At 41.3% G+C, this 22,627-nt stretch overlaps 1 protein-coding gene across 2 annotated transcripts in view; it reads right to left on the bottom strand.

Annotated features, from left to right (window-relative positions):
• tpte (transmembrane phosphatase with tensin homology) overlaps positions 1 to 22,231 on the bottom strand; it is an 87,441-nt gene extending 65,210 nt beyond the window's left edge. The window contains exons 1-3 of one of the 2 annotated variants that reach the window (XM_059964014.1): positions 21,816 to 22,231; positions 16,966 to 17,054; positions 8,501 to 8,578 (exon numbers count right to left, since the gene is read on the bottom strand). In XM_059964014.1, the coding sequence (XP_059819997.1) occupies positions 8,501 to 8,578; positions 16,966 to 17,009 (122 nt within the window). In that variant the 5' untranslated portion in view covers positions 17,010 to 17,054; positions 21,816 to 22,231. The remainder of the gene's footprint in view (positions 1 to 8,500; positions 8,579 to 16,965; positions 17,055 to 21,815) is intronic. The other variant, XM_059964015.1, reaches the window with a different exon arrangement.
• Positions 22,232 to 22,627: the final 396 nt, after the last annotated feature.

The raw sequence follows: 22,627 nt of genomic DNA, 5'->3' as shown, positions 1-22,627 counted from the left end.
GGGCAAAAAAAAAAGAAAGAGGATTTCAGCCTCTTAAGAGACTTGACCAAAAACATCGACTGTCAAGCCTTCTCATGTCTGGCACCGTTCCTCCATTTTGTGTAGGTTACTTAAATGGATAACAGTTCTTTACTAGTTGACCTAATACAAGCAAAATAATATATTCTATTAAATAGCATTTACTATTGCTAAACTAGTTTAAGCATTTATTCTCATTCAAATCCTAAAATTTCAACTGGGATATGCATGAATTTCGAGTAATAATATTTTAACCAAGATTTAAAATACTTAACTGTCAAAGTATCGACCTCTCAATCATTAAAGATGCACAAAGCATTGCAACACATTAGCAAAATGGTTATTTGTAAAGAAATACATGGCCTCTTCATACCAGTAAGTACATTCACCACAAAAAAATGAGTTGTTAAAGCAGAATACTTAAAGTGTCCTAAAATAAAGGAAAATATGCACAAATATTCAGTTTACATTTAGTAATCGTACTTTCAGAGTGAGCACTGCTGTTGCCAAGACTTAAACTTACTGCCCAGTCTGACAAAATTCAAGAGTCATTGTGGGAAGTGAAGAATCAGTTCGGCTGGCATTACTGGAGTCAATTATAGGCCAAATTAAAGCAGAATTATTATCCAAAGGATGCTGGTGAATCACCTGCGTATTTATGGCAGAGAGAATCAGTTCATTTAGGGATTTCCGATTACTAGCAAGTGGGATTAGTGCCATGTTCTCTGTTTTTTTTTAAATGAAAAAGAAATCGTTGATGCTGGAAATCCAAAATGAAAACAAAGTGCTGGAAATAACTGGTTATATGAAAAGGTCAATTAGTATCTTCACAGTTACCACAGTTGCACATTTTGTTTGTACCAGATATTACCCTGGATGTCATCTGATTTTGCTTCACTAAATGGGTGTGGCAATTTACTTTGCTATCAAGTCCATATCAGAGTATGAAAATATTACAGCATCACAGAGTGCACATTCTGAGTGCTGTCGTGGTTTTCTTGTATTTAGCAGCAGTGAAACAAAACTTGCAATTATAGAGAGCAGCCGCTCACCAAGTCTGCTTCTGCCATAATGTTTACTTTAACCATAGAGAAGCTGGTTAGCTCAGGTAAAAAAAATGCAACAGATGGAGCACAAAGACAGTCATGGAGAAAAGGGAAAACAAGAAACCGGAGGAGGGGATGGACTCATGCCTGGGGAAGGATGTGGTCAACAAAGCTACTGATTGGCACCATGCTATAGGGCAAACCATCTGCGTTCCAGGTCACAAACACAACATTTGTGCACGATGACGGCATTGTAACCTTGAATTGCAGAATCTTGTCCAGAGACAAGGGAGACATTGTAACTGTTAGTACAAAGGAAAGCAGCATTCAAAAAAATAAATCGGGGGGATCCTGTGAATATAAAATCATTTACCCCAGCTGGAACCCTATGGCTCCAGATTTCTCATTTACTCATTCTTTCAACAGTGAACTGAAGTTATAGATCATGAACTGCTGACCTGTTTCAAAGGGACAAGCCAGAAGAGGACTCAGTGGCCTTTCACTTCATCATGACAGGTGCAAGTGGTGTTGGGAATATGCCCCATCAGTACCAGAGTGAGCTGTGACCACCAATGCCAATCCCATGTCCATGTGGAGTTTGTCCGCTCTCCCCAAGGCCAGGAGCTCCACTACCAGATTTCTCCCACATTCTAAGACGTCTGATACATTGGCTGCTGCCCTAAATGTTGGCCACAATATGCAAATTTAGTAGATTAATTAGTCACTAAATTACTCTACCCTGCTCCCACCCACACACACCCTCAGTACAATTGACAGTTGAATCTGAAGGAAGTTAATGGGCTTGAGAAAAAGGGTATATTAACAGCAAATAAAGTGGGGGAATGGGACTGATAGGAGATCGATGTCTCTTTGGCGTTGCTTAAAAATATATCAATAACAATCCTTCCTGCTGACATTAGTCTTTCTTTATCAGTTCACTCTCGTGACCCACAATACAGCTAAGCTATTCAATCAAAAAATACAATAGCTATCAAATACCAGGTTATGGACTTCAAGAGGCTGTGAAGGGGGTAAGATGGAGTTCAAGGAGGGAAACAGCTCAATAGAAGTTTACTGTTTCTTTATTAAAGTTACCATTATGAGCCAATGTTCAGCATTTGGGATAAACATAGACAAAAAGAAATCAAGGATAGTGGAATGATCTGAGAGTCCATTGCCTTCCATATGAACAAAGTATGTCAAACCTGACCTGCCATTCAATAAGATCTGATTAAAACTTTAGCTTCACATTCTCATCATCACCCAGTAACCATCCACCCATGTTTATCCAGAAACTCTCAAAGTTGGAATCAAAAGTCAAAGTGTCAGAGCAGTACAGAAACAGGCCATGCCAATCTGTTACTCTGCCTTGTCCCATCAACTCTAGATCATTGCTCTCCCTTCCCCTCTGATCCATGTATTTATCTAAACTTCTCTTAAAAATGTTGAAATACAGTCCACGTTCATCACTTGCATTGGCAGCTTTGCCACATTCACACCACCTCTGAGGGAAATAGTTCCTCCTCCAGTTCCCCTCAAATATTTCACCCTTAACCTATGACCTCTTCTAACCTTAGCCACTCTCAGGGGAAAAACTTGCATTCATCCTATCAAATCTCCCCTCATTCTCCTATGCTCCAAGGACTAAACTCCTAATCTATTCAACCTTTCCCTATAATTCAGGTCCTCAAATCCACGTAACATCCTGCCTCTACTCTTTCAATCTCATTGATATCCTTCCTATAGCAGGTGACCAGAACTGCACTCAATACTCCAAATTAGGCCTCAAAGTCTTATACAACTCTAACATATCATCCAAACTCTTAAAATCAATACTGATTTATGGAAGCTGATGTGCCAAAACTTCTCTCCACAACCATATTTACCTGTGACCCACTTTATGAATCTATATTCCCCGACTCTCTGTTCTATTGCACTTATGCTTTGCTTACTGTCCAAGTCCTACCCTGGTTTGTCCTCCTGAAGTACAACACCTCACTTGTCCACAAATTCTACCTGCCACTTTTCAGCCCATTTTTCCAACTTGTCCAAATTATGTTGCAAGCTTTGATGGGATTCCTGGCTATCTACTACACTCCCAATTTTGGACTCCTCTGCAAATTTGCTGAAACAGTTCACCACACAATCATTGATATAGATGACAATAATGGACCGTGTGGTCCATCACTAGTTACAGGCCTCCATTCCGAGAGGCAACCATCTACTACCACTCTTTGGCTATTATATCCTAAAGGCAAAGCAACTGAACCTTCTGGACCAGTCTCATATGCAGGACTGTGACAAAAGCCTTGCTAAATTCTATGTGGATAATCCCTACTGCCTTTCCTTCATCTCTTCTTCTCCCAACTTCTTCTCCCAGAGAGTTGTGGAGGTGTGGAATGCACTGCCTCAGAAGACGGTGGAGGCCAATTCTCTGGATGCTTTCAAGAAGGAGCTAGATAGATATCTGATGGGTAGAGGAATCAAGGGATATGGGGACAAGGCAGGGACTGGGTATTGATAGTGAATGATCAGCCATGATCTCAGAATGGCAGTGCAGACTCGAGGGGCCAAATGGTCTACTTCTGCACCTATTGTCTATTGTCTATTATCTTTATTCGTAACCTGCTTGAAAATCTCTACAAATTTGGTTAGACATGATCTACCACATACAAACCCATTTTGACCAGGCCTAAAAGGCCCTGCCTATCCAAATAATTATATATCCTGACCCTTAGAATACCTTCCAATAACTTGCCACCTACTGACATTAGGCTCACTGGCTTATAATTCTCTATCTTATTCTTAGAGCCTTTCTTGAACAACAGAACATTAGATATGCTCGGGCACCTCATCCATGGACAAGTAAATTTTAGATAACTCTGCCACCACCCCTACATTTTCTGCACAAGTCCAAGGGAATACCTTCTCAAACCATGGGGACATTCACCCTGATATGCCTCCAGACAACATACATCTTCTCCACTAAAATCCAGAAAGGGTTCATGATCTCACAGCTGTTTTACCTCAATATTATAGGCTGTGTCTGTCTCTTGAGTGAATACAGATGAAAAAAAGAACACATTCAGCTCCGTGCAAAGATGACCATGCTGATCTTCAAGTGGATCAATTTTGCCCCTTGCTATCCTTTTGCTCTTAATATACCTGGAGAAACTCTTGAGATCTTCCTTTGTCTCATCTTCCAGAGCAACCTATGCCTTCTTTTAGCCCTCCTGACTTTCTGCAAGTGTTCTGTTGCATTTCTATATTCTCCTCATTTGTTCCTATCTGCCTATCTCTTTTGGCCTTTCTCCAAATAACATTTCAATCCGAGGATCCAAGGTCTTATCTTTTCCCATAATTCACTTGAAATATTCCTGATCCTGCTCCTAATTCTATAAAGACAACCCATTTAAAAATCTGCTTAAACGTCATTATTTCCCAATACAAAGCCAAAACAGGGTAAATTTGCAGCTTCTAAAATCTTTACCCTCCTCATCAGGTTCCCATCACAAAGCACATCTTTCCCTACAATCCCTCCCCCTTCACTTTCTGTAGGGAATCACTCCCTACGCAACTTCCTCGTCCACTCGTCTATCCCCACTGAGTTCCCTCATGTCACTTATGCCTGTAGTAAGTATGTCAAGTGCAACACCTTCCCACACACCTTCTCCCTCACCACCATTCAGGGCCCCCCAAACAGGTGAGGGAACATTTTACCTGCAAGACTGTCAGGGTCATCTACTGCATCCAGTACTGCTGGTGCTGCCTTCAACATCAGTGAGACCGGGCGCTGATTGGCGGTTAGCTTTTTTGAGCACCGTTACTCTCTGCCACAATGGCTACCCATTCAGAGATGCCCTGTCAATGGTCTCTTCTATTGCCATGAGGCCAAACTTTGGTTGAAGGAGCAAGAGCTCATATTCCATCAGAGTAGCCTAATAGCGTGAACATCGAATACTCTTATAACCTCTAGTAACGTCTACTACTTCTCTTCATCCCATTCCTCTGTTTACCATCACCCCTTGCCCATAACCTGCCTTTGATTCCCCCACTCCCTTCTCCAATGGCCCACTGCTCCCTCCAATTAGATCCCCCTTCAGCCCTCTACCACTTCCTCCCATCCCTTCCCAACTTCTTACTTCACACCCCTCCCCTTCACCTGATCTCACCCATCACCTGCCAGCTTGTACTCTTACTCCTCCCCCCTCTTCTGCCCACTTCCTTTCCCATCCTGAAGGGGCCTTTGCCCGAAACATCAATGGCTCATTCCCTTCAGAAGCTGCTTGAATTGAGCTCCTCCAACACTTTGTGGTCTTTTACAACTTAGAATGCTGGTCCTGCAATTGTGTGGTTTTTAGCAACTCAGGCAAGATTCACTGTACAGACTCTTGTGAAAAACCAAGTACTGTTATACCAGAGAGAAAAATCAACCCAACACTCGGTACAAAGTTGAGAAAGTATCACCAAATTGGGTATATTCCTGTACCAGTTTGGTGGGCCAAGGAACGGTTGAAATGGAAAAGAGCATTTTGGGTAACTGTACACCACAAATTATATTGTTAGCTCAAAGAACACAAGTGACTAGCCAACAGTAGACAGCTTCTCCTGGTAGCTTGTCACTCAGATGCTTCTGCTTGCTAGCCGTGAGGTTTGTGATGGTCCTCCGGCAAACGGCAGTGAGCAAACCAGCATACTCCCAGTTTCCATGGATGTGACTGCAAAGTAGAAGGCAGTAATGAACTAGAGATCAAGTGCCCACACATCAACTTCCCTTGGAAGCAGAGACCCAAGACAATTATCACTGGTGTTCAGCAGTGGGGTGGGGGTGGGAGTCCATACAGTTTTGTATCAAATCAATCAGCATGGTTGTTATCTTCAAAGCTCATTTCCTGCTTGCTGCTGTCAGAAGTGTTTCTGATAGGAAGGCAGCTTTTGTTAATTCAAGTGGAGTCATTGGCCTGGATTGTAAGATGGCAGTCAGGATGTTTTCAATTCTGTCATGATTCTAGTTAATTTATATCACCCAAGTGTGATTATGAACTTTAAATGAATATTTGTACAGTACTGTGCAAGTCTCAGGCACATATATACTGTAGATGGGTGTCCAAGACAGTACTGTATTTGTCATCGTGGAGCAAGTTTATAAATTTGGTGGGAACAAAGGATGTTGGGAATAGCAGGGATGGAGTGCCACAGGAGGGGTGAGGGACAAGTGGCAGAGAAGTGCCAGGGATAGGGGTTGGCATAGGTGCCAGCTGTGAGATACCAAGCAAGGCTTTGGAATCAAATGACAATTGCTTTATTGATTATTACAGAATGTCTGTCTGGTGCTTCCTGCTCCCTCCCCTCTCCCCAGCCATGATTATGCTCTCCCTGCCCCTTTGCACTGTCAACAAAAGAGACCCATATCAGAATCAGGTTACTCACACGTCATGAGGCGCGTTTTCTTATGCAGCAACACATAAAATTACCACAGTACTGTGCAAAAGTCTCAGGCACATATTATATAGCCAGGGTGCCCAAGACTTTTGCACAGCATTGTATATCTGAGCTTTGCTTTGGAATTCCTCTGTCAGAAACCCATCTGACAGCAGCAAGCAGGAGACAAGTTTTGAAGACAACCCAAAGCTGCAGCCACAGGGCTTGCAGTGGGCTGGTCTGGATACAATCCAAATGGCGATATGGAGCAACAATATCCAGGTCTGGGTCAGATACACTGAAGGGCTAAACAGATGCTACTGAAACAACAAAACACGTCCACCAGAACCACCTGTTGACGTGCGTCCAGAACCGTAGCAGCAGTCTGCTCATTTGACACTTAGCATCAATCCTTCACAGGGAGATGTGGTCTCTGCTGTCCACCTACCAAAAGCTCACATCTTTGTTCTGTGCACGTCAACTGGAATTCAGAAAACTTTAAATAAGCGATGGGTTAAGAACCCAAAGGCTTATACATAAAAGTAAGGGTACGTGTACGTTCAGAAGTGCTGACGTTTGTGTCCTCGAAAGAATAAAATGATCCCTGTGGCCACATTTCAGAGCGAGTGGGGTAGTTGCCTCCAGTGCTTTGCTCAATGTTTGATCTCCAGTGAACAGCATTAAACCAAAAACACAGTAAATGTAGCAACCACATAATTATGCTACAACAGTGAACACACCCCCAAAATATTAAATAGTTGTCAAAGTATTTGTGTTCCAAGGTTGTAAAAGGCAAAATGAACATCTTGTTTTGTAAAACTATAATTAATAATCCATACGTGGTTTAGTTTGGATGAGATTAATGCCAAGTAATTGTCTTATGATAGTAAATTGCAACAAGAACAACCTGAAACTTTAAATAACTAAACCAGACAATCCGATGGTTTTGATTAAGCTCTTTAATAGGTCAGTTGGCTCTGATTTTCAGCTATTTCCAATACTAAAACTTTCTAGACTTTACAAGACATTGGTCAGACTACATTTGTGAGCAGCATTGGCTCCCATAATCAAAAGACAGATGTGCTGTTGTTGGATAGAGACCAGAAAAAGGTTTATGGGAATGATCCTGGAAATGAAAGGGTTAATATATGAGGAGTGTGGTGGCTCTGGGCCTGTACTCATTAGAGTTTTGAAAAATGGGGTGGTGGTGGTGGTAGTGGTAGTGTGGTGGGGGGAAGGTTTGAGGAAGAAATCTCACAAATATTGAATGGCCTGGATAGAGTGGACACTGAGGATTTTTCCATTTGTGGGAGCGTCCAAGACAAGAGATGATAACCTCAGAATAAAAGAAGATACAAACCTTTAGAACAAAGATGAGGAAGAAGTTCCTTAGCAAGTGTTTGGAGAATCAATGGTATTCATTACTATGGAGGCCAAGTCATTGTGTATATTTAAAGCAGAGGTTGACAGGTTCTTGATCAGTCAGGGCATCAAGGGTTACAAGGAGAAGACAGGAGAATGGGGTTGAGGGGGATAATCAATCGAATGACAGAGCAGATTCAATGTGTTATGGTCTTATAAACTTGCGTTGAACAGCAAGATGGTTGGAACTGTGCTATTAAATTTACTTACGGCTGTGTCATGCTACCAAATCATAGTCCACCACAACTTAGACAGGAAACTATAAAGATATCAAAATCATTTCCAAATCAATGCCTCAAAATGCATGTTTAATTTATCAATAATGCCTCAATAGCAAATACTAAACTAAATTCATTATGTGCTCTTCTCACCAAAATTCTCAGTCATCCATTGCTTTCTTCTGTTGATTTCTACTGATTATGTATAAAATTGGGAAAACTTTTCATCAAGAACTTGAGGACATCTGGACTTCTTTTATTAAACTGAAGTCTCATCATTGGAGCATTAAAAAGTTTATAATAGTCAACGACCCTCTGCAGAAAAGAACTACCACACGGACCACGTTTCATTGCAGATTAATAAGCCACACTTACTTGTACCAGGTGTCTGGTCCAACACATTCCATTTTCCCATCATCTATTTGCACTTTGGTTTCCATGTCATCACTGAAACTACAAAAGAATAATTAGAAATTTTAAAAACATCATCACTCCATTCTATACTGTAATTAATACTTTAAAATTAAAAGCTACAGCACTCAAAATATGATCAGGATAATATTTGTGTTCAAGAAACTGAGAATTTCTTTGGACAATCTGGACTGAAGGTTTAAACTTTCAAACAGAAATTTTTAAAAACCATGTTGCCTTTGATTACAATGGATTTTTACAATTTTGCTTGACATGAATATCAAGATCGGCTTGCAAACATTTAATAAACTACATTTAAAACATTAGGCAATTCTGAAGGACTGAGATAATCAATTTTTCATTACTAAAACCTAACAAGTCTATTCATTGTTGAATGCTAGAATTTTATAGTGGTAACAAACTGGAAATCATGATACCTGCAAGGTGAACACTTTCAGTATATTAAAGCCAATCCATATCAAATGAGGGGAAGAACAATACAACTGAGATCAATTTCTTTATCACATCACAACAAAGGACTTGAATTACAATCTCACCTTTTAAGTTTCTTGGTCGCAACAGAGTGCTTTAATCACTCAAGTCAAGTCATCAAATTAAGCTAGACCAGGTGTACAATAAACAGTAAGGGGTTGGACTTAGTTTGGGGAAAAACACTAATCAGGTGGCTTTTGTTGTGCATAAAAACTGGGCAGCCTGGCCAGTGCTGAACAACAGCAGAGGTTAAAATAACTGCTCGTATTTGGCCAAGTGATAGATAGTCTCCTCAACAGGTAAAAACTTCCCAAAATCAATTCAAGCTTTCCATCAGGTGAGAAAGTGCAACTAAAACAGACTTCTGTATGAGCAGTCCCATGACCAACAAAAGACTGAGATTAAATAGATTCAAGCATAACTCACAAAGACTTAATGATGCTGGTTTCATAGCAAATTCATGCACAGGCCTCTTTTTAGCCTCTATAGAATCACAGAGCATGGCAACAGGCCATTTGGCCCATCAAGCCCATGTGGGCAAGGTGCCTATGCTAACCCATCTGCCTGTTTTTGGCACATAACCCTCCAATTCTTTTCCTATCCATGTTCAAGTGTATTTTAAACTGCTGTTGATGCACCTCCTTCATTCCATATACTGACCAATCTGTGTGAGAAGGTTGCCCCTCAGGTCCATATTAAGTCTCTCCCCTCTCACCTTAAATCTACGCCCTCTAGTGCTCAATTCCCCAACTCCAGAAAAGAAAGATTATGTGCATTCACTTCATCTATGCCCCTTGTAATCTTATATACTTCCGTAAGATCACCTATCATTCTTTTATGCTCTAATGAATAGTTGTAGCCTGCTCAACCTCTCAACTAGGGGTTCCCAATCTTTTTGTTGCCATGGACCAATACCAATAAGTAAGGGGTCAGTGGACCACAGGTTGGGAACTCCTGCTCTAAACTTACAGTTCTAGCAACACCCTGCAAACCTGCTCCATTTCCCACTTAATGCCATCGTTCCTAGAGTAAGCTGATCAAAATTGATTAATATTCCAAACACAACCCTACCAACACCTTGTACAATGGCAACATAACACCCCAGCTTCTGTACTCAAGGGGACTGATGAAGGCCAGCGTGCCAAAAACCACCTTCACCACCAAGAGAAAGCCTGCAGATGCTGGAAATCCGAGCAACACTCACAAGATGCTGGAAGAACTCAGCAGGCCAGGCAGCATCCATGGAAAAAAAAGTACAGTGGACATTTGGGGCTGAAACCCTTCGGCAGGACTGGAGGTAAAAAAGCTGAGGAGTAGATTTGAAAGGTGGGGGGGGAGGGGAGAGAGAAACGCCAGGCGACAGGTGAAACATGGAGGGGGAGGGATGAAACAGAGCTCAGAAGTTAATTGGTGATAGAGACAGAAGGCCATGGCAGTAGGGGGGGAAGAGGGTTCCAGAGGGAGGTGATGGGCGGGCAAGGAGATAACATGAGAAAGGTTTGAGATGGGAAATGGTGAAGGGGGGGGTGGATGGAGGCATTACTAGAAGTTTGAGAGATTGATGTTCATGCTATCAGGTTGGAAGCTACCCAAACAAAATATAAGGCGTTGTTCCTCCAACCTGAGTGTGACCTCATCACAATAGTAGAGGAGGCCATGGACTGACATATCGGAATGGGAGTGGGAAGTGGAATTAAAATGGGTGCCATTGGGAGATCCTGCTTGTTCTGGCGGACGGAGTGTAGTTGCTCGGCGAAGCGGTCTCCCAATCTGCTTCGGGTCTCACCGATGTACAAGGGGCCACACTGGGAGCACCGAACACAGTATATGACCCCAAGGGACTCACAGGTGAAGTGTCGCCTCATCTGGAAGGACTGCTTAGGGCCCTGAATGGTAGTGAGGGAGGAGGCATAGTGGCAGGTGAAGCAAGCACTTGTTCCGCAAGGAAGTGCCAGGAGGGAGATCAGTGGGGAGGGACGAATGGACAAGGGAGTCACATATGGAGCAATCCCTGCAGAAAGCAGAAAGAGGGGAAGGGGGAAAGAGGGAAAGCTGTGTTTGGTGGTGGGCTCCAGTTGGAGGAGGCGCAAGTTTCGGAGAATTATGTGCTGGACAAGGTAGGTAAGGACAAGAGGAACCCTATCTCTGGTAGGGCAGCAGAAGGACAGTGTAAGTTCAATGAAACGGAAGAGATGTGGTTGGGGGCAGCTCCGAATGTGGAGGAAGGGAAGCCCCTTTCTTTGAAAAAGGAGGACATCACCTTCATTCTAGAATGAAAAGCCTCAACCCGAGAGCAGATGCCATGGAGATGAAGGAATTGAGAAAAGGGGATGGAACTTTTACAAGTAGCAGGGTGGGACTAGGTATAGTCCAGGTAGCTTCCTTCGCTGACCTGTTTGGCTCTGGGCATTATGTACTTGTATTCCAGGGTACCTTATTTCCAGGACATACGACAGGCCCTACCATTCATTATGAAAGGTCTACCCTAATTTGTCTATCCATGTGCAACATTTAATTGAGTTCAACTGCATTTGCTATTCCTCAGCCCACTGACCCAAGATGATCAAGATTGCTCTGCAATTCTCGATAGTGATTTTCACTATCCACAACAGTCTAATTTAGTGTCAGCTACAAACTTATTAACTGTGCCTTTACTTCTTCACCCATCCCTATAAGAGTCAACTTCTCCTTTCTTGCCAAAATGAACAAAGATCAGAAGTTCAAAGTTTATTCGTTATCCAATTAAATGTCACTGCATATAGCCCTGAGATTGATTTTCACAGTAAGTACAAGAAATGCAAAAAAATTAATGAAAGACTGCACCCAACAGTATGGAAGATAACCAACATGCAAAAAAACTGCACGAAAATAAAAATAAGAAATACAAATAAATAAATATCAAAATGAATAATGAGAACATGAGATGAGGAGCCCTTGAAAGTAAGTCTATAAGTTATGAGAACAGTTGGAGGATTACAAATACCTGGGGATACGAATGGACAATAAACTGGACTGGTCAAAGAACACTGAGGCTGTCTACAAGAAGGGTCAGAGCCATCTCTATTTCCTGAGGAGATTGAGGTCCTTTAACACCTGCCAGACGATGCTGAGGATGTTCTACAAGTCTGGTGGCCAGTGCTGTCATGTTTGCTGTTGTGTGCTGGGGCAGCAGGCTGGGGGTAGCAGACACCAACAGAATCAACAAACCCATTCGTAAGGCCAGTGATGTTGTGGGGGTGGAACTGGACTTTCTGACGGTGGTGTCTGAAAAGAGGATGCTGTCCAAGTTGCATGCCATCTTGGACAATGACTCCCATCCACTCCATAATGTACTGGTTAGGCACAGGTGTACATTCAGCCAAAGACTCATTCCACCGAGATGCAACACTGAGCATCATAGGAAGTCATTCCTGCCTGTGGCCATCAAACTTTACAGACAGACAGACGTACTTTATTGATCCCGAGGGAAATTGGGTTTCATTACAGTCGCACCAACTAAGAACAGTGTAGAAATATAGCAATATAAAACCATAAATAATTAAATAATAAGTAAATTATTCCAAGTGGAAATAAGTCCAGGACCAGCCTATTGGCTCAGGGTGTCTGACACTCCGAGGGAGGAGTTGTAAAGTTTGATGGCCACAGGTAGGAATGACTTCCTATGACGCTCAGTGTTACATCTCGGTGGAATGAGTCTCTGGCTATATGTCCTCCCTCGGAGTGTCAGACACCCTGAGCCAATAGGCTGGTCCTGGACTTATTTCCACTTGGAATAATTTACTTATTATTTAATTATTTATGGTTTTATATTGCTATATTTCTACACTGTTCTTGGTTGGTGCGGCTGTAATGAAACCCAATTTCCCTTGGGATCAATAAAGTATGTCTGTCTGTCTGTTCAGTGATGGGATGAGTGAAGTTATCTCCACTGGTTCAAAAGCCTGAGGGTTCATTAGTAATAACTGTACCTGAACCTAGTGGTATGGGCCCTGAGGCTCCTTTATCTCAGTCCTAATGGCAACAGCGAGAAGAGTGCATGGCCTGGATGACAAGGGTCCTTGATGATAGATACTGCTTTCCTGCAACAGCATTCCATGCAAATATGTGCACTAGGGAGAGGGCTTTATCTCTGATGAACTGGGTGATGTCCAGTACATTTTGTAGGATTTTCCATTCAAAGGCTTTGGTGTTCCCCTACCACACCTTGACGTGGTCAGTCAATAAACTCCCCACCACACATCTATAGAATTTAGTCAATGCTTTAGATGACATGCTGAATTTCCACAAACTTCTAAGAAAGTAGAGACACTGCCGTGTTTTCTTCACAAGGGCATTCATGTGCTGGACCCAGGAGAGATCCTCTGAAATGATAACAAAGAACTTAAAGTTATCGACTCTCTCCACCTCTGATTCCCTGATGAGGACTGGCTCATGGAACTTTGATTTCTTCCTCCTGAAATTAATAATCAGCTCCTTGATCTTGTTGACATTGGATGAGAGGTTGTTATCGTGGCACCACTCAGCCAGATTTTCAATCTCCCTCCTATATGCTGTTAAAGAACCACAGCACTCCAAGCACTTCACTCATCGTCACAATGTGTTGGAACTCCGCTATCTCACCCGACTTTACCGACCAGACGTAATTGGGGATGCATAAATTAGCAACTAGGGTGCCCAACTGTTCCTCTTGACTTGTGGCACAGACCAAGTTCATGCAATTTAACTATTTGTAAGTCAATTGGTAATTGGTAAGATCTATGGAAAATAGGCTGCACAACCATACAATGCTGGCCAGAACCAAACAGTGAAACAGAGCCAATCAGTGAACCTGCTGACCCACAGGATTCCTCAAGGCGTTCAAAGCGACCTCTGTTTCATGTGTGGTCAAGAACCATCTTTGGGGATTATGAGACCTTGTGATTGGTCAATCAAGTTACTGGAATAGTATAAAGGACGTCAACATCCAATAGGCATTTCCAATTTGTGTTAATTTTTCAATTTTAATTTAGCCCCATTGCTGATGGATAAATATGTACAACACAATCTCTATGAGCCTGAAGGCAGTGATGCCCAATTCTAATCCTGTTCAGAAATGAGGTATAGTAATTGCATCACTACAATGTTACATACCTAGAGTATGGTCTTATTCCATTCCCATCTGCCTTATTTGTAATACTGTACTGTCTAATGAAGCCAAGAAACCATCACAATTGCAGGAACACTTCCGTAAAAGATACCCTGGAAAGGCTACTTATGATATTACTCAGTGCCAGAAGATGAAAGAATCATTAGAAAAGTGTTTCAGACTCGAGTCATTTGCCAAGAAAGCCAAAAAATGACCTTGATAGTGGTCTCATTGTTTTTTATAACATTTCCAAAATGATAGCAAAGTGTGAAAAAATCTCATACAAATGGTTAAATAATGCCTGCTGTATCAGAAGTGTTTACCACTGTTCTCAAAATGGATACCAGAATTTGAAAATCAATTCCTCTGAGTAATAACTGTAGCTCGTCATATTGACAAAATGACTGAAGACATTGAGCATCGACTATGCAAAGCGCTACCGAAAAAAATGGGATACAACTGGTTGAGTCGACTGTGTGAGACAACAAAGCATTGCTAATGACAGACACACAAATGTTTATGAAGAGATACTCTTCAGTAAAAAGTTAAAAACAGACATCAGCAGAGAATCAATCTACGGCAAACACAAAATGTATATTATTCCAATTAGGAACTGTTTTCTTGTGGAGCACCATATATGACATGCTGGCTTTGTGGCAAGTATGAAAACAGAAATTCCAGGTCTGTTTGCAATTCATCATCAACATCTCACAGCCAAAAACTTGAGATAGAGACTTTTACAAGCATGACTCCTGTAACATCTGCTATCAACACAGTTAAAGCTCATCCATTAAACTGCAGAATATTTTGCCAGATATGCCAAGATAACAATGAAGAGTTTGAACTCTTACTTCTTCACACTGAAGAGCATTGTTTGTCAAAGGCGGCTGCTTAAAACATTTCTTTGATCTTTTTGACACTGTGGTTGAATTCTTGCTGAAAGTCAACTACAGCTTGGGAAACAAGACTGAAATTCTACGTGAAGATGTGGCATACCTAGCTGATCTGTATGACTAAATGAACTTCCTAAATATGAAACTGCAGAATGAGAATTTCAATGTAATCCAAGCAAAAAGGTACAGTGTCCACTTATCAGAAAATTGGAAATATCTTAGCAAAACATTGGGAGAAAAATGTTCTCAGTATCCCTGCATGGAATGTATGGCATCCTGTCACAGACAGTGATTTGCATGAGTTCTGCTTACACCAGCAGTCACTAAAGAAGGATTTTCAAAATCGATTCAAGAATTTCAATGACCTTGAAAGTCTGGAATGGGTAATTAACAAATTTCTTTGCATGGTGCAAGAACAGGAAGAGAGGTTGCAAGAAGAGATTATTGAAATTCAGAATGATGAAGCAAAAAATGCTTTTCAAAAATGTCAGCTTTTGTGGTACGTGGCTGCACTGTCATATGAAGTTTCCTGGTCTTTGAAGAAGAGCCAAACTGCTCTTCATTGCATTTCCATCCTCCTACCTCATTGAAAGAGGCTTCAGTGCAGTGAACCACATTCTCAAAAAACAGAAACCGCTTGGACATTGTTACATGTGGGGATTTAAGGCTTTTACTGTCACAACTTGAACCAGATATTTCAACTCTTGCTAAAAACCATCAAATCAAGGATCACATTGAAAAAGCTGGCCTCCTGTCCCATGATCCTTTCCCTTCTCCAGCTCTGTAGCCAATCACCTTTCCAGCTCTCAGCTTCACCCCACCCCCTCTGGTCTTCTATCATTTCGCATTTCCCCCTCCTTCTTTCAAATCTCTTACTATCTTTCCTGATGAAGGGTCTCAGCCCAAAACGTCAACAGCACTTCTCCCTATAGATGCTGCCTGGCCTGCAGTGTTCTACCAGCATTTTGTGTGTGTTTCTTGAACTTCCAGCATCTGCAGATTTCCTCATGTTAGCATATAGAAGACATGTTTTTACACTATGGGGGCACTGGAAAGTATATTGTGCCTAAGAGGGGCATTGATGTATGAAGGTGCTTTAGGGAGGCGTTGGGCTAAAAACAGGATTGGAAAACATTGTTTCAAGGTATCACTTCCCTTCTGCTCTACAGCATTTTTAAGTCACAGTGATACTGTTTGGTACAATACCTTTTGGAAATATTATTGAGGCAGGTTATATTAGGCAGGAAATATTATTGAGGCCTTTAAGAGGGATTTGGATAAATACATGTCAAAAATATTGAGGTAAAGTTGGGCCAAATTCTCTGGTGGAGGTGGTGTGGGCACGATGATCAAAATATTCTCCCCCAGTGCTGTAACTGTACTATATAATGACATTTCATTCTCATGAAAAAAAATCTGTTAGTCTAATGTCTCGCAATATAAAAGGCAGCCAATTTGTGGTTCTATGCTGGCTCTTGGGGAAATCCTACAAGTCCCATTACACAACATATTTTCATAAATTGAAATTAGACACTTCCCTTATGGAATTGTTTGAAAAGCTCCCAGAGAAACTAAATACGGCCATTTTTTTTTTGCAAAGTGAACATAGCTAACCTTCAAAATGAATGAGCAAACCTGTGGAAGAGTCGGATCATCAGTGTATGGATCAATTTATGCACAAAATATTAAGTAGAAACCCACAACTCAATGAAAGACAAGGTAATGCCACATTATTGTTCTTAAAACCAACATCCTGCTGAAGATTCCATTTTAGTCTGATGTTCACTTCGACACATTTACTGTAGTCAGTAGCTGGAGTGTGATCATTTGTCATGCTGAGGACAGGCTAGATACTTTAGGGAGGAAACAGAGTTAGACAATAGTACGTCCCGTGTACAAATAGTAAAGAATTCCCTCACCCATCTTCAACCTCAAATCCCAGGTTGTATTGGACTGCTGGCATGTTGGAGGCACTGATACCCAGCTCTTTATTTTCACAACCGGCACCCTGAGCAAAATAGCAAAAGCGGTTAGAAGATGTGTATAGATTGACAGAAAAGGATGGAAATTCAAAACAGAAGAGTTTAACATTGGATTTTGACATTATTTTCCCCATTGTCCATCATTCAGTAAGCACATATTTGGTTACGAGTCTAATTCCAGCATTTTAATTTTACATATGCTTTTTTTTAAAAATGATGTCTACATCAACAGAGAATCATAACTATTCTTTCACAATTAAACTTGCATTTAATTGAGATTATCTCAATTAAATCCACCCTTATTTCAGAATCAGGTTATTATCAATGATATGCACTCCCTGGCCACTTTATTACGTACCCCTGTACCTAATAAAATGGCCACCGAAAGCATGCTCATGGTCTTCTGCTGCTGCGGCCTGTCCACTTCAAGGTTCAACGTGTTGTGCGTTCAGAGATGCACTTCTGTGCACCACTGTTGGAATGCATGGTTATTTGAGTTACTGATGCATTCCTGTCATTTTGAACCATTCTCTCTTACTTCTCTCATTTTCACCCACCCACAGAACTACCATTCACTGGAGTTTTCGTTTTTTTTGCACCATTTTCCATCAGCTCTAGAGACTTGTACATAAAAATCTCAGGAGATCAGCAATTTATAAGACACTCAAACCACCCTGTCTGGCACCAACAATCATCCCCAGTCAAAGTCAGCTAGTTCGCATTTCTTCCCCATTCAAGTGTCTACTCTGAACTACAAATGAACCTCTTGGCCATGTCTGCATGCTTTTATACTTACGATACTGCCACATGATTGGCTGATTTGCATGAACACTGTGTACCTAATATAGTGGTCACTGATGTATTTGAGAAATTTGTTGTTTGTGGCAGCAATAAGTGAAAGAAAAAATAGCAACAAATTGTAACAAAAACAGAAAGCCAGCTCACATGTGGACATAATGCTCTACTTGGAAATGCTGCACCTCAACCTGACTGAAAGGTTGGTCTGTTTTTCTCATACTTACATGGACTACATCATTGGAATCATGAGAAATGAGAAAACTACAACAGGAACAGCTCATTATACTTGTGCTTCAAAGCTATCAAGTGTGAAAAGTGCATTCATTCTTACTGGTAGTTCACAATAAAAGTTATTTATTATTGTACGGATGCATTTATTCACAGAGTATCTATACACCTGCAATAAGGAATTTCAAATAAACGGTAAATAGGAAAAACACATACAGAAGAGATTCCCCAGATGCTGGAAGCCCAGAGTAAGACACAAGGTGCTGGAGGATCTCAGGTCAGGCAGCATCTATGGAGAGGAATGAAGAGTCCACATTTCAGGATTGATGAAGGGTCCTGGTTTGAAACAACGACTCTTTATTCCTCTCCATAGATGCTGCCTGTACTGCTGAGTTCCTCCAGTGCTTCTTATGTAAAGACAGAAGTTGTTGAATTCACTAGAGGTGAGCTATAACTTGTTCAAACAAAAGGTCTCCTGCTGTTCCTCAGATTTACACTGGGCCTTCTGGGAGAAGCAGAAAGGTGATTCTTAATAGTGTGTCCTCTGCATTGAGGAAATTAAATGGAGAGTTAATGGCAGCTCTCGGGCATTCAGACTACAGAGTGACCCTGAAGTTTCAATAACCTCAGTTGTCCATCTAACTCTGACCAATTTCTCTGTGGTCTCCAGTACTGTGATAATGAAGCCCAATGTAAACGTTATTAGTCAGGGCATATTGCAGACTTCTAGATTCAATACCTTTCAATAATTTCATGCTGTTTCTGTATATATAGAAGAAATGGCCACTTCCATTACAGGCTGTGAATCAGTTCCCCCCCCCCCCCACCCCATCTCTCTCTCATCACTAGCACTGCCTGATCCTTAGGTGTTTCCTACAGCCCAAATCCATTTATTTTATATTGTCCCATTAACTGATTAAATGGTCTTCCACTCTGCCCCTGACCAGAGATATTTCTTTGGCCTTATCCATCCCTCACCGACTTAAACTACCCTGTTTTCTTACTTCCCCATTTCTAACAAAGTGTATGTCATCCAAAACAAAACACCTCTTTCCACAGCTGTTGAAGCAAGATGTTTCCAGCATTTTGTGTTTTCATTTTAATTTAAACTGAAGCAATGTTTCAAGTCATAATGAGGCCTGGAAGCAAGTGTTCTGTTGAGGGGCTGATAGATGTTCTCCTGATTAAGATTTGTACTGCATGGCAGATTGGCACTGGACAAGGATGCCAACAAGAGATGACAGAGCAAAGTGGTGCATGAGCAGGAAAACAAGATGTGGGGGAGAAAAGTGACCATGTAGTGATAACAGCTGCGGCGCTTGGTTCCAGATATATTCATTTCATCACATACACATTGAAATATACAGTGAAATGAGACATTTGCATTTCCCAATCCACTGAAGAATGTATTGGGGGCAGCCTGCAAGTGTCACATCAGGCTCTGGTGCCAACCTAGCAAACCCACAGTGCTCATCAGAACAACGCAGAACACAACAACAATAAAACAATCCCCTGTCCACACAAAGTCCTCCAACTCCAGGACAGGGCTCTGGCTCTCCAGACCTTTTGGCTACCACTTCTGAACATCCAATCTTGGATCAACCCTCCTAGTGAGAAGGCGGTAAGGGATCGTTAAACATGTCAAATCAGGGCAGCTCAAATGCCGGGCAGTTTGTATTCACACTCAGTAGTTACTGTCAATAAAGTATGACCTGCAAGTCAGTTCAAAAATCGATATTAATACTACATTTTCAGCAAGTCTACCTTACCACTGGAGTGGTGGAAGTGGGTTCAATTGCAATACCTAAGAGATTTGCATAAGTACATGGGATGGGATGCCAGAGAGTAGTGGTGGATAACTGTTTGTCAGGTTGGAGGCAGGTGACTAGCGGGGTGCCTCAGGGATCTGTTCTGGGTCCAATGTTGTTTGTCATATACATTAATGATCTGGATGATGGGGTAGTAAATTGGATTAGTAAGTATGCAGATGATACTAAGATAGGCGGTGTTGCGGATAATTAAGTAGGTTTTCAAAGCTTGCAGAGGGATTTAGGCCAGTTAGAAGAGTGGGCTGAAAGATGGCAGATGGAGTTTAATGCTGATAAGTGTGAGGTGCTACATTTTGGTAGGAATAATCAAAATAGGAAATACATGGTAAATGGTAGGGCATTGAGGAATGCAGTAGAACAGAGTGATCTAGGAATAATGGTACATAGTTCCCTGAAGGTGGAATCTCATGTGGATAGGGTGGTGAAGAAAGCTTTTGATATGCTGGCCTTTATAAATCAGAGCATTGAGTATAGGAGTTGGGACGTAATGTTAAAATTGTACAAGGCACTGGTGAGGCCAAATTTGGAGTATTGATTACAGTTCAGGTCACCGAATTATTGGAAAGATGTCAACAAAATAGAAAGAGCACAGAGGAGATTTACTAGAATATTACCTGGGTTTCAGCACCTAAGTTATAGAGAAAGCCTGAACAAGTTAGGTCTTTATTCTTTGGAACGTAGAAGGCTGAGGGGGGACTTGATAAAGGTATTTAAAATTATGAGGGGATAGATAGAGTTGACGAGGATAGGCTTTTTCCATTGAGAGTAGGGGAGATTCAAACAAGAGGACATGAATTGAGAGTTAAGGGACAAAAGTTTAGGGGTAACATGAGGGGGAACTTCTTTACTCAGAGAGTGGTAACTGTGTGGAACAAGCTTCCAGTAGAAGTGGTAGAGGCAGGTTCGATTTTGTCATTTAAAGTAAAATTGGATATGTATATGGACAGGAAAGGGATGGAGGGTTATGGGCTGAGAGCAGGTAGGTGGGACTAGGTGAGAGTAAGCGTTCGGCACAGACTAGAAGGGCCAAGATGGCCTGTTTCCGTGCTGTAATTGTTATATGGTTATATGGTTTTATGGGAAGGATAGGGAGGGCTATGGTTCAAGTGTGGGTTGATGGCACGAGGCAGAATGGCAGTTTGGCATAGACTAGAAGGGCTGAAGGGCCTATTTCACTGCTGTATTGCTCCATGTCTATTAGAACAGTGTACATTGAGTGCTAGTTTTCTTCCTCTGACAACAACAACAACTCTGCTCAATTGTGAGACAGCCCTAGAGGACGGCCGCAAACAAAAACAAGTAATAAGCCTTCACAGTGGATCACACTGGAATCTACAGTGGAGGAGCCGATTTCCCCACAAGACTTTCCCCAATGCAGAGAAGTGACAGTGGCAGCAAGGAGGCACACTCACAGTTAAACAACATCCTATTCTTACCCATAAGATATACTCTTGCCAAAGTGGACAAAAGTTTTGTAAAACAATTATAATGTATACCATATGAAAATAATTATCAAAGAAAAGATCATTTTGCGTTCCTGTACACCTTAAAGTTGAATAGTAAAATAACATTTTGTAATGCTAATAAATTAATTTTACAGGTATCATATGTTAGTATGCCAAGGACAATGCCACAAGCCAACCAAAAAACAATTTTTAGGAATTTTGAATCTTTTAATGCAGATCAAGACCTGGAAGTAAACACATCTTGGGATGAGAATAAATTTTCCTATTTTACATAATCTTAGCTCATTACTTCTGCATGCAACACATTTTATCACCAGTTATGGACAAACATACATTTAAATGCAAAAGTAGTTTAAAATAAAGCTGGACTCCAACATTCAAGAAAATTCAAGCAGATTTACAAAAAGAAACAGCTGGAAAATGTCAGCTCTAGTGAAAAACATGTTAACAATGTTCAGAATCTTACCCAGTTTAAATTGCTTCCAAATGAGTTTCTGCCAATGTCTTAATCACAGCAATAATCATGAATTTCATAATCACAGAACCCGTAATGAATCTGCACTTTTAATATCGGATTGCTCTTTGTTATTCTGTGCAAGGGCCTCCCATTAAGTTGGCCTTGTGACTGGATCAAACTTTCAGGAAGAGAAAGAGTTAGGAATGAAATTCCTTCCTGGACACTTCCATACACAAGTGTTTTTCTCCAAGGGACTGCAGACTCAGCAATTTTTCAAACGTCTGCATCACATCTCCAACAACTGCTCAAATCGCATGTTTAACTACCTTCCAACACAGAACAGGAGCTTTTCCTTTTGATTGGAGGAGGGGTAGATGGTGGATAGTGGGTGGGAGAGCTGTGCTCAGTTATGCTGAATTGCACTTTTGCCACCCCACTGGTAAATACATGAGAGACTTCCACCTTTGTTTAATGAATTACTTACATAAAATGCTTCAGAATTCACCCAGTCAATGTTTGACTACTGAGTGTAAAGTTTGCTCAGCAATTTCCTCAACAGAGAAACGGCTGAAAAAGCTTTTAAAATCCCACTACATCAGCAACCTCATTTTTCCAATTACAAATGTGACAGACAGGCCGACAGAGCCAGAGACAGGAAATTCTAGGCATCTCGGCTTGAAATTAATAGGTTCACTGAAAAAGTGAATACTTCTCCCTTCAAACCAGACTCAACCCTCACCAATTTCAGTTTCCAATCTTCTTGTAGAACTTATATACCATCTTGTTTTATTTGGAAAAAAAATATCAGTCACAGTCCCCTC

This window comes from Hypanus sabinus, chromosome 3 (assembly GCF_030144855.1).
Source record: "Hypanus sabinus isolate sHypSab1 chromosome 3, sHypSab1.hap1, whole genome shotgun sequence".
In the NCBI taxonomy this organism is placed as follows: domain Eukaryota; kingdom Metazoa; phylum Chordata; class Chondrichthyes; order Myliobatiformes; family Dasyatidae; genus Hypanus; species Hypanus sabinus.
This window is presented reverse-complemented; position numbering and strand designations above follow the sequence as displayed.